The sequence below is a fragment of the Ceratotherium simum genome, unplaced genomic scaffold (assembly GCF_057802395.1).
Source record: "Ceratotherium simum simum isolate JZ-2026a unplaced genomic scaffold, ASM5780239v1 HiC_scaffold_43, whole genome shotgun sequence".
Taxonomy (NCBI): domain Eukaryota; kingdom Metazoa; phylum Chordata; class Mammalia; order Perissodactyla; family Rhinocerotidae; genus Ceratotherium; species Ceratotherium simum.
Window position 1 is genome coordinate 1,621,316 of NW_028261259.1, and position 13,766 is coordinate 1,635,081.

General features: G+C 36.7%; 1 protein-coding gene across 1 annotated transcript in view; it reads right to left on the minus strand.

The window, feature by feature from the left end:
* LOC147911352 (5'-3' exoribonuclease 2-like) overlaps nt 1-13,766 on the minus strand; it is a 47,990-nt gene that overhangs the window by 18,389 nt on the left and 15,835 nt on the right. The window contains exons 9-12 of the mRNA XM_087428046.1: nt 12,844-12,979; nt 11,223-11,330; nt 11,042-11,131; nt 10,293-10,365 (exon numbers count right to left, since the gene is read on the minus strand). Coding sequence (XP_087284172.1) covers nt 10,293-10,365; nt 11,042-11,131; nt 11,223-11,330; nt 12,844-12,979 — 407 coding nt within the window. The remainder of the gene's footprint in view (nt 1-10,292; nt 10,366-11,041; nt 11,132-11,222; nt 11,331-12,843; nt 12,980-13,766) is intronic.

Sequence of the window (13,766 nt, forward strand, 5' to 3'; positions counted from 1 at the left end):
ATTACTTGAATGAAAAGAGAACTAACGGACCCTGCATTATGCAAACTCCCCACCCAACACTCCCAGCCCTCTCTGCCACCCACAAGACTCCTTGAAGAACTGGACCTCAAGATGAGAAGCGACATATTTCCCTTTTTTGTTAGCTCTGAGAAGCTGCCAGACTGGATGAGAAGCCAGAACTTTTCACCTTGTGGGTAAGTAAGAAGTGGTTTAGCATCTTGCCACAGAAAATAGATAATGTTTCACTTGTGATCTTGGGTCTAGAAAAATGTTCTGCCTTTGGAAAAATTTTCAAGGAGACCTCGTTACATGTCCTGTTGCTTTATTTATTGAAAGTTATTATAGGGGCATCTATCTTACCTTCATTTTCACACCTCTGCTTGGGCAAGGAATGTGTGTTTTAAGTGGTAGTATGGAACTCACTGAAATGCTTTAGCACACTCAAAAGAGATGGTGAATTGTGTATTAAGGGGCTTAAGGTGAATTAAAATAAGAAAGTTTTAAGAAACAGAGTCTGAAGCCAATGTGATGTATAAGCAATTTGTCATTAAAAATGAATAAAACAAAATCTAAAAAGATGAGTGAGTTTACTGAAGTTGCATAGCGAATTAACAACCTTTTTCACAAGCCACACACCTCATCTCCAAAATAAACACATCAGGGCAGTTAATGCCAGGCTCACAGTGAAAGAATTGTGTGTTTTATTCACAGGCAAAGTATCTACAGGTCGGTATTTTTCAACCAGCGGCTTATGACCCACTGGTGGGGGGCGGGGTCATGAAACCAACTTAATAGGTAACAACCAGCATTTTATAATTTTATTTATTTATTTTTTCCCCCAAAGCCCCAGCAGATAGTTGTAGGTCATAGCTGCACATCCTTCTAGTTGCTGCATGTGGGACGCGGCCTCAGCATGGCCAGAGAAGCGGTGCGGCGGTGCGCGCCCAGGATCGAACCCGGGCCGCCAGCAGCAGAGCGCGCGCACTTAACTGCTAAGCCACCGGGCCGGCCCCCAATCAGCATTTTAAAAGAAATGAAAAGGACTATAATTATAAAGTATCAGATGCTGCATGTAGTGAATATTGATTTCTGAAACAGCTCACTTCCCTCTATCTCGCTGATGTAAAATGTATTTTTCACAGTGGGTCATGGCCAGAAGTCCCTCAAATCAGCATTTCTAGACACTTGAAAAAAGCCAGACGCAGAAAGGCAAATACTGTATGATCTCACTTATATGTGGAAGTTACAGTAGTAACTCATAGAAGAAGAAACTCATAGAAGCAGAGAGTAGAATGGTGGCTGCCAGGGGCTGGGAGGAGGGGAAGATGGGAGGTGGTGGTCAAAGATGTTAAAAAACAAAATCCAACTAAGTAAATTTAAAGATCAAATTGGCTTTATTTGATGATTCATGCATCAGGCAGAATCCCATCTAGCAAAGAGAAAGGAGCTCCAAAGAGCTTTACAAAAGGAAAGGTTTTTGAAGGCAGAGAGGGAGTGAGACAAGGAAGTCCTGAACAGAAAAAAAAGATTCTTTTGAGCAAGTTCACCTTCTTTTGAAGGACAAAAGGGGTCTATTAGGAGGATTATCTCACAGAGCTGACCAAGAAATTCCAGACTGATCAGTTAAGATTACTTTCCTGGGGGAGGTTGAAACTGCAATTAGATGAGGTATTAAGTCACATTTTGGTGACGTGGGCTTAGCTCAAGTGAATCCATCTTGGGCCTACTGTCTCCTTTTTAACCATTACCCCTTTTTGATCAGACTCTCATGTTAACTGAGAGATGTGATCAAAATTTAAGGCATTAGCACCACTCTCAGCTACTGCTCGCAGCTTTTGGGGATCCTTTGCGTGGTATCCATAGGTCATGACATTTTTTGTTTAATCACTGTGACATTCACAGGTCACATCTTCAGGTTCACAATCTCTAAGTCAGACATTCTCTTTGTTCCTTTTCTGATGTTCCACCCTCAGCGAGATCATTTGCTTGGTGGTTAGCAGCTGGGAACATGCATTTAAAGCTTGTGAGAGAACACAACACACCAGGAAGATTGTTATGATTATCACGAGCAGGATAATTCCCAATGTCTGGGGTGCATCTCAAAGCCAGGGTCCACAAGACCCAAACCAATCAAAATCAAACGAGTCAAAGACAGACCCAATCGAAGGAGTCACCTTTTTAAGCCAAACGTCTTGCTCAGTGATTTTATGTAACTGAGTTTCCACTTCCCCAGAAGTGTTAATCCAGGAGCAGCAGGTGGTGTTGGCCACAGTGCAGACACCTCCCTGCTCAGTTAAAAGATAATCAAGGGCTTTCCTATTATCAAGAATAACTTTGGCCAGAGAGTCTAAGAATTTTTACTGGGCAGGTTGTTGCTGTAGCAGCAGATTCTACAATCTTTCCAAGAGTTAAGAGGAGGTTTCTAATCAAAGCTTCATTTATATTTACCTCTAACCAAGAAAGTAGGGTTCTGCCAAAGGAAGAGAATCCTGAATCATGAATGCCTCCTAGTAACTCCCGTTTGAATCTGTGGCTCAGGACTGGAAAGGTGACAGCCTTGAAGGCTGGTGAAATTTAAGTGTGTGTAGACCATACAGATGGTTTTATTCTGGTGATTCTTGCCTGTGTCCCTTTCTTTGCATAGATCCTGGATGCAAAGTTCCCTAAGTTTGGGGTTGTTAACCAGAGACAGGGAAATGGACCAGGGGGTCTCTAGCATTATGGACAGATGTGTTTTTTGATGACAAATGAAGCAGTCTGAAAAGTGACCCCCCTTAGCAATGGCCTAGGAGATACAGATGATGGCATTATCTTTCTAGGCCCATGTCAGCATAAAGAAAGAAAGAGAAGAGGAAAGGGTTTCACATTTAGTTAAAGTATGATCACGATAAAGTCTTGATCTGGCCTCTTGGGAGGAAGCAAGTCTTCCTTGATGTTGGCTACTTCTCTTCCTCGTCAATTTGCTTAGGACGTCTTCAGCATCTGTACAGGACCACGTGTCAGGTGGAGCCTTTTTCATCTGTGAGAAGTGTACCCAAGCCTCAAGTCCCTGGAGTTTGACTGTCAGCTGGGTGGTGAGGAGGAGCTGGTATAGTCCCTTCCAAGGAGATCCAAGGGCAGTCTTTGTTCTGAGTGATTCCAACTCAGAAGGGTAGGAGAAAATTAGAAATGCTAGTTTGGAGATTCATAGTCAGATATTTTAGGAAACTGGAAGAATTCAGGATCCAATCCAGTTTACAGATATATAGCAAAACCTCAAAGAGATAATAGGATTAGAATCTTATATAGACAAATATGCAAGCATAGTTTTTCTCTCTATGTTTATTCCCTTTTTATCAAAGATAATCACAGTAAAACTAATTGCTTTGTATTAAACTTATCTTGATTATTTTCATAAGTGCAGGAAGAATAGTGATTGACCATATAAGCTCTTTTTAAGACTGCTTTGCTGGAACTTTGTAAGCAAGATATCAGGCTGATTTCTCCAAGGGGTTTTATGGGCTCCATAAAGCCAGCTTTAGTTTCTTAAAGCTTTCTGGGCACATCCAAATCTATGTACATCTCCCCGAAATATGGCATTCTAGTCAAAGCCTTAGTAATATAACCAATGTGTTCAATTGTGTTCTGTTACAAGGATAACAGATTCTTACTGAACTTATGCAAATAACTATATTGCCCTAAAAAGAATACTCATGAGTTTCTGAATTGTGGAGGGATCAAGTAGGGAGAAAAAGTAAATGATTCATCTTTATTTAAATGGGTGTACTTTACCAAATTGCTGGTATTCATAGACACCTTAGGAGAAAATGTTTCCTTAAATCTGGAAAAATAAAATATCAAGGAACTGGTAATATTTCAAAGAAAAAGTTATTAAAATTTTAATCATCCTCCTCAGTTTAGTCAGTCCCGTGTGATTAATTTTTGTTCTGTGAGAATCCAGTTTTCCATTATTTCTGGAAATTCTTATCCAGTTCAGCTTTATGATTTTAAAGTTATTAAAAACTTGAACTTGTCAAAAGCCCTTTCCATGAATCTCCTTGAAGATGAAGTACTTTTGTGGGAACACTTTTGCAAAACATCAGAGTAAAACAATAAATGTCTGTGAGAAGTCTTAAAGATGCTCTTTGTTAAAGATCTGATGGGAGTTCATTATAATGGAATTGACAAGGAAATTTGGTTATTTCTGTAACATGCAACATTTTAAGATAATAACTGGAATTATGACTGACAACATTATACCAGGATGTACTAGACATTAGGAATTTCATATAATTTCTGGAACACTTATAACACACCTATACCTATACGAATACACCATAAAGGAGGCTTAGTACTAATTCTTATTTGACAATGCTTCCCCTATGATTTAACATATCAAATAAGCCTAATTGGTTTAACATCTCCCTTTTTACAAGGAGAGAAAACAAATCTTTTGAGATGTTCCAGGAACCCTCTGGAAAATCCCAAAGTTAATTTGAGGTCAAAAAGACTTCATTTTAGAATTGATTTTTGGGAAGTTTGTCAAAAAAATAAGAACGGTTTTTGAATACTTGGTCAAACAGGATCATAGGACACTGTGTAACAATACCTAGTTATCTATTTAACCATAGTGACAACTAAAGACTTCACATGCAAGTATAGAATGTTACCCAATTGTCAAAAACCTTAACTCTTTTAATAAAGAAGATTCAGCAGTAATCAAAGACCTGATAAAGACAGCACAGGAAATTATTTTGACAGGTCACAAATTCTTTGTTTTCTAAGCAGATTACTTAAGAGGTAAAGAAAAACCTTTCGAAATCTCTAATCAGGAGCAGGCTAATAGTCTAAGAAAACCTTGTCCTTTTATCAGATGAAAGAAAATTATGTTCTAGTTTTACATAAGTACATTGCTGATTTTAAAACTTAATTTTATGTCTCTTATAATAAATTCATTTGATTTTAGCCAACTTTACACAATGCAAGATTCTCTCTCTCCCTTTCTCTCTTCCCAATTTTCTATTTAATTAGTCTTTATTCTCCTCCTCCCCATCCTGAAATAACCAGCCTCACTTTAGGACAAAATTACTTTCTTTTCCCTCAGAAAATGCATCTCCATTCATAACTTCTCCTATCAAAAACAGATACCCTACTTTCCTAGCTTACAGACATGTTTCCCTTATTACTTCTAGTAGTTTAAATCACATATTTTAGAATTTTTTAACCCTAAAAAACCTTAGTTTTTTAGTGAAAATAAAGAAGTAAACAATTATGAACTGTCTTTTATAATAGCATTCTGTGGCTTGATAAATTTATAAATACTTTTGATAATTTTTGGAAACGTGCTTTCTTGTAGTAAATTTCTCAGTGTGGCACAACACATGTCTACTAATAGGCCCAAATGTCTTTAATTCCTTTGTAAAGCAAAATGTGGATAAACCTATGTTCAGTAATTAATATTTCAGTATTTTATCTTATTTAGAAATGATCTGAATATTCAATGAATTTAACTTAACTCATCATTTAACGTAACTTAGCAAAACTGTAAAATTTCAGGTTACCAAAAAGATTTGGGGAAGCTATTTTAAAAGTTCACATAAAACTTTTTATCCTACTTAGATCTATTTAGTTTACTTGTTCTTAACAACTATGTTTAGACTACCTCAAAAACCTTCATGAGAAGAGTCATAAGACAGAACAACCAAACTGAATTGGCAGTCCAAAACAAATGGGACAAGAAACAAAGGAAATGCAAAAGAACCAGAAAATAAGTGACAAAACAGCAACATTAAGCCCTCATATATCAATAATTACCCTAAATGTAAATGGATTGAACTCTCCAATCAAAAGATACAGAGTGGCAGGATGGATTAAAAAGCAAGACCCAACAATATGCTGCCTTCAGGAAACACATCTTAGCACTAAAGACAAGCACAGGCTCAGAGTGAAAGGAGGAAGACAATACTCCAAGCTAATGGCAAACAAAAGAAAGCAGGTGTTGCCATACTCATATCAGACAAAGTAGACTTCAAGATAAAACAGGTTAAGAAAGACAAAGAAGGGAAATATATAATGATAAAAGGGACACTCCATCAAGAAGACATATCACTTATAAATATATATGCACCCAACATAGGAGCACCAATGTACATAAAGCAACTATTAACAAACCTAAAAGGAGACATCAACAACAACACAATAATAGTAGGGGATCTTAACACCCCACTTACAGCAATGGATAGATCATCCAGACAAAAAGTCAATAAAGAAATAGTAGACTTAAATGACAAACTGGATGAGATGGACCTAGTAGACATATACAGAGCACTCCATCCAAAAACAGCTGACTACACATTCTTCTCAAGCGTGCATGGAACATTCTCTAGGATAGACCGTATGTTGGGAAACAAAGCAAGCCTCAATAAATTTAAGAAGATTGAAATCATAACAAGCATCTTTTCAGACCATAAGGCTATGAAACTGGAAATGAACCATGAAAAAAAAACTGGGAAAGTGACAAAAATGTGGAGATTAAACAACATGCTACTGAACAACCAATGGATCATTGATGAAATTAAAGGAGAAATCAAAAACTATCTGGAAACAAACGAAAATGATAACATGCCATACCAAACCATATGGGATGCAGCAAAAGCAGTCCTGAGAGGGAAACTCATAGCGATACAAGCCCACCTTAACAAACAAGAAAAAGCCCAAATAGGCAACCTTAAATTACACCTAACAGAACTAGAAAAAGAAGAACAAACAAAGCCCAAAGCCAGCAGAAGGAGAGAAATAATAAAAATCAGAGCAGAAATGAATGAAATTGAGACCAAAAAAACAGTAGAAAGGATTAATGAAACAAAGAGTTGGTTCTTTGAGAAGATAAACAAAATCGACAAACCCTTAGCCAGGCTTACTAAGAAAAAAAGAGGAAAGGCTCAAGTAAATAAAATTAGAAATGAAAGAGGAGAAATTACAATGGATACCATGGTAATACAGAGGATTATAAGAGAATACTATGAGAAATTATATGCCAACAAATTGGACAATCTAGAAGAAATGGATAAATTCTTAGCCTTATACAACCTCCCAAAATTGAACCAAGAAGAAATGGAGAATCTGAATAGACCAATAACAAGTAAAGAGATTGAAACAGTAATCAAAAACCTCCCAAAAAATAAAAGTCCAGGACCAGATGGCTTCTCCAGTGAATTTTACCAAACATTCAAAGAAGATTTAATACCCATCCTTCTCAAACTATTCCAAAAAAAAGAGGAAGATGGAACGCTTCCTAAATCATTCTACGAGGCCAACATCACCCTGATACCAAAACCAGACAAAGACAATACAAACAAAGAAAATTACAGGCCAATATCGCTGATGAACATTGATGCAAAAATCCTCAACAAAATATTGGCAAACCAAATACAACAATACATTAAAAAGATCATACACCTTGATCAAGTGGGATTTATACCAGGGACGCAGGGATGGTTCAACATCCGCAAATCAATCAACGTGATACATCATATCAACAAAACAAAGAATAAAAACCACATGATCATCTCAATAGACGCAGAGAAGGCATTTGACAAGATACAACATCCATTTATGATAAAAACTCTCAATAAAATGGGAATAGAAGGAAAGTACCTCAACATAATAAAGGCCATATATGGGCCGGCCCCGTGGCTTAGCGGTTAAGTGCGCGCGCTCCGCTGCTGGCGGCCCGGGTTCGGATCCCGGGCGCGCACCGACGCACTGCTTCTCGGGCCATGCTGAGGCCGCGTCCCACATACAGCAACTAGAAGGATGTGCAACTGTGACATACAACTATCTACTGGGGCTTTGGGGGGAAAATAAATAAATGAATAAAAAATTAAAAAAAAAAAAAAAAAATAAAGGCCATATATGACAAACCCACAGCCAACATCATACTCAACGGGGAAAGACTGAAAGCCTTCCCTCTGAGAACAGGAACGAGGCAGGGCTGCCCACTCTCACCACTCCTGTTCAACATAGTACTGGAGGTTTTGGCCAGAGCAATTAGGCAAGAAAAAGGAATAAAAGGAATCCAAATAGGCAACGAAGAAGTGAAACTCTCACTATTTGCAGATGACATGATTGTATATATAGAAAACCCTAAAGAATCTGTTGGAAAACTATTAGAAACAATCAACAACTACAGCAAAGTTGCAGGGTACAAAATCAATCTACAAAAATCAGTTGCATTTCTATATGCTAATAATGAACTAACAGAAAGAGAGCTCAAAAAGATAATACCATTTACAATTGCATCAAAAAGAATAAAATACCTAGGAATAAATATTACCAAGGAGGGCCGGCCCTGTGGCTTGGTGGTTAAGTGCGCGCGTTGCGATGCTGGTGGCCCGGGTTCAGATCCCGGGTGCGCATCGAGGCACCACTTCTCCGTTCATCCTGAGGCCGAGTCCCACATACAGCAACTAGAAGGATGTGCAGCTACGACACACAACTATCCACTGGGGCTTTGGGGGGAAAAATAAAATAAATAAAAAAATCTTTAAAAAAAAAAAAAAAAATATTACCAAGGAGGTGAAGGACCTATACAATGAGAACTACAAGACATTATTGAAAGAAATCCATGATGACATAAAGAAATGGAAAGATATCCCATGCATGTGGATTGGAAGAATAAACATAGTTAAAATGTCTATATTACCTAAAGCAATCTACAGATTCAATGCAATCCCAATCAGAATCCCAATGACATTCTTCACAGAAATAGAAAAAAGAATACTAAAATTTATATGGGGCAACAAAAGACCCAGAATAGCTAAAGAAATCCTAAAGAAAAAGAACAAAGCAGGAGGCATCACAATCCCTGACTTCAAAACATACTACAAAGCAATAGTAATCAAAACAGCATGGTACTGGTACAAAAACAGACACACAGATCAATGGAACAGAATTGAAAGCCCAGAAATAAAACCACACGTATACGGACAGCTAATTTTCGACAAAGGTGCTAAGAACATGCAATGGAGAAAGGAAAGTCTCTTCAATAAATGGTGTTGGGAAAACTGGACAACCACATGCAAAAGAATGAAAGTGGACCACATGCTATTGCCATTCACAAAAATTAACTCAAAATGGATCAAAGACCTGAAGGTGAGACCTGAAACTATAAAACTCATAGAAGAAAATACAGGCAACACACTATTTGACGTTGGTTTTAAAGGAATCTTTTCGGATGACATGCCTACCCAGACTAGGGAAACTAAAGAAAAAATAAACAAGTGGGACTTTATCAGATTAAAGAGCTTTTATAAGACAAATGAAACCAGAATCAAGATGAACAGACAACCAACCAGCTGCGAGAGAATATTTGCAAAACATACATCTGACAAGGGGTTGATCTCCATAATATATAAAGAACTCACACAATTGAACAACAAAAAAACAAGCAACCGGATCAAAAAATGGGCAAAGGAAATGAACAGACACTTCTCCAAGGAAGATATACAGATGGCCAATAGGCACATGAAAAGATGCTCAACGTCACTAATCATCAGGGAAATGCAAATCAAAACAACACTAAGATATCACCTCACGCCTGTTAGAATGGCTATAATCACCAAGATAAAAAACAACAAACACTGGAGAGGATGTGGAGAAACAGGAACCCTCATACACAGCTGGTGGGAATGCAAATTGGTGCAGCCTCCTTGGAAAACGGTATGGAGATTCCTCAAAGAATTAAAAATAGAGATGCCCTATGATCCAGCCATCCCACTACTGGGAATCTATCCAACGAACCTGAAATCAACAATCCAAAGAGGCTTATGCACCCCTATGTTCATTGCAGCATTATTCACCATAGCCAAGAAGTGGAAGCAACCTAAGTGTCCCTCGACTGACGATTAGATTAAGAAAATGTGGTATATATATACAATGGAATACTACTCAGCCATAAAAAAAGACAAAATAGTCCCATTTGCAACAACATGGATGGGCCTGGAGCATATTATGTTAAGTGAAATAAGCCAGAAAGAGAAAGACAAATACTGTATGATCTCACTCATATGTGGAATATAAATCAACACATGGACAGAGAAAACTGGACTGTGGTTACCAGGGGCAGTAGGAGTGGGGGTGGGGGGTGGGCACAAGGGGTGAAGGGAGTCATATATATGGTGATGGACAAACAAAAATGTACAACCCAAAATTTCACAATGTTAGAAAGAATTAAAACATCAATAAAAATAAATAAATAAATAAAATTTCACCTTAGGAAAAAAAAAAAAAAAGGAATAATGTCTAAATTTTACCTTGCCAGGCATATTTCTTCCCATTTAAATCAATAGCAAAATCTTCAGGGTAGAAGTCAATTATACTAGAATCCTGTATCAGGGAGAAAAGCAAAGATTCAAAACAAAAGTCACATATTTCTGTTATAAAGAATTTGATACAACTTTCATTCAAGTTATCAGACCTGATAAGAAAATGAAGTTTCATTCCTTTTAAAAAATGTTATTAAGATATCAGGTCACTAATCCCGGGCCTAGTAAAAACAAAATTAACAATTTTATTTTAAAAGATGAAAATAAAAAGGCCTTATTATCAAAGAATTTTAGAACTGACGACTGTGGGTCCAAGACAGTGAAGAGTTTATTAACTCTAATAATTCCTCCTTCTCAGCTGGGTGTCACTCTTTCTAGCTAGGACACAAAACACACGCAGCGGTGACTGCAGGTAAACCAGCCTTCATGCTCTGGTACCCACCACACATGGCTGGAACCAATAAAAATAATGACTTACAGGTATGCTGAGAACAAAATGACTGTTATAAGAATTTCTCCCAAACACATATCAATTTTATTTACTGGGTAGGGTACTGATGGCCAAGGAAAGCAGGGAAAAAAAGTAGTAAAAAATATACAGAAGAATCCAAATACTTTTACTTTGTTTCTGGACTTCACTATTGTAACTATAAGATGCAAAAGCAATTGTGACTAGTGCTAGCAAAATGTATGACAAAAATCCAGTTATCAACACACTCAAAAACTAAGACACTCACAGGATCACTCATGAGCTTCCGCCATGATGGAGGTAGGAAGTTACCACTTGCAGCTGGAAAAACTCCCATAAGTTGTTCTAGTGGTTTAAACTGCAAGAAAGAAAAAAAGTTTAAGATAAGACACAATTTTTATCTAAGCCAAAATTCTACAAATGCTATGGCTCTAAATACTCAAGCTTACCGGTTTAGTACCCTTCTCAAAATCAGAAGGCATGTCTGCAATACCTTCAAAGTCTGAAGCAAATGGTGCATAATGAAATGGATAATACCACTTCCAGGAAGCACAGCCCTAAAATCAGTAAAAACAAACAAAAAACAACAACAAAAACAAATCTATGTTAATGATGGACACGGTAAAGACAAAAAAATTAAACTATCAACCTATAATATTCTACTGATAAAACATATGACTTTTGGTATACATTCCATATATTAATTTGTTTCCATGAGTCCTAAAAGATGTTTGGATTGAATCTAAACTTTTACTTCGTATCAACGGCTCCTTGATTTAAAAAATACTGCAAAGCATCTTTAATAATCAGTAGTTAATACCAAACTTTATATTAACAAACACAATTTGGTGAAGATTTTTATCCTTAAAATGTGTTTGGTGACATTTCTTTCCAACTCGAGAGCTGCTATCATCCCATAAAATGAAGAACAACTGCAGCTGACACTCACTGAGTGTACAGGTGGGTAAGGGACATCACTAGAAGAGTGACTGAGCGTAAAAGAGCCAAAAGTTTCATTTTACAATTCCCTATTATATTTTCATGTGACAACTTTCTCTTTACTTTAAAAATATTTAAGTAAACCAATCAAAAAGAAAAAACAGTAAGTTATACTCAAAGAAAAGAGAAGTCTTCCTGAAATGAGTTTTGACTCTGCGCCTAGTGAATTAAAATCCTGAGGGTCAGAGCCGGCCCAGTGGCACAGCAGTCAAGCTCACACGTTCCACTTCAGCGGCCCACGGTTCGCCGGTTTGAATCCTGGGCTCGGACCTACTCATTGCTCATCAAGCCATGCTGAGGCGGTGTCCCACACAGAAGAACCAGAAGGATTTACAACTAGGATATACAACTAGGTACTGGGAGCTTTGGGGAGAAAAATGTTGAGGGTCGGAGTAAAACACGAAATGAGAATATTTTACAATTGATACTTAGTGTATTAAATTACTTTCTACTTTCCAACAAACTTCACCTATTCCCAAGTCACATCAAATTTGCTTCACTCCCCAAGCACGAAACCAGGTACTATCAGTGCTACAATCCCCTATATGTCCGCCTAATCTCTCACCAATCTGACATCTCATTTATCAAAAGCTTTAAGTCAGATACAGATTACTCCAATGAGAATGCACTTCATGTAACATCACTACTCTATATGGAGGAAATGGTATCATTCAAATTCCTTTCAAATTCTTACCAGTTATTTTCCAGGCTTTTGTCCTTTGTTCAGTCATTTAGCGACTGTGTATTAGTTACTCTGTTATTTTTTATTCCAATTAAACAAAACAATAAACTTTAATAATTTTAAAGACCAAGTACTCTCAACCACACTATTTAATGTTGAAATTCTTTAGCATAACAAAAATTAGCTTCGTTTATATATTAACACCTAAGGAGCTTCAAAGGCTTTACAAACAAATCTTATTTAAAGTAATGAATTTCTTTATAGGAAGCTTGAAAATATGAGTTTGGGTTCAATTTCAGAATATAGCTCAACAACACACACTATTATAGAAATAACTATTTTCTTAAAATGATTAACTAGAGATTTAGAGGAAAATATTCATTTTGTACCTGGTAATAACATCGAAGAACCCAGCAGAGCCCTTCAACGTAAGACGGTACAACTTTACGACGGAATTTGTCATCAGCTGCATCAACATCAAATTTGTTCTTGTAGTACCGCTGCTTCCAACCAGCTTCCCAAAGCCTAAAAATCAGGCAAAGCCAGTTCATGTTGAATTAACACACTTTCAGTAACTAGCTACCAATTTATCATCCAAATCAATTTATACTTAATATCCAGGTAAAATGTAAATGAGTTAAACAGTAATATTAACATAGCTTCATTTAATTATTTCTAAAAAGTCCACTTTCACAGGATTTATTATCAACTTAAAGATAGTTAAACGTTAAAAACTCAAACACTGATTCTAGAAAGATCATTACAAAACTACAGTAAAAAAAAAAAGAATAACCATTTATTAAAGTAGATACACAACACTTGTTTGCTCAGATTTTCATACTGTTTTACATGTTTTTTTGATTGTAGAACAATTCTAAAACTACATTTTAAGATGCAAATACTGAAGATATTTTATATAGTTCAAGTTCCTCAGTTTGTTAAAGTATATCTAAATTACACAAAGAAAGTCAACTAAATTACTTTTTTAAAAAAGAATAATCTAGAAGCCAGGCAGAAATTATGTATATACCTACTCTCCCTATCCTTGGGCCTTCTCCCTCATTCAGCAAAGCGTTGTTGGCATAAGTGAAGGACACGGACACACACACACACGTTCTGGTAAAACTTAGAAGGAGGTCATCAATTCACTAAATTTTCATTAATCACTGAAAATACAATGTGAAAAACCACATTTTCACTCAAAGTATATTTTTTTATTTTTTTAAGTACTCATTTCTCAATCTCTGAAAGATTTAAAGATGCCAAAGAATACTAAAAAAAAATCAAGAACGATCAAGAACATCAGGATGAT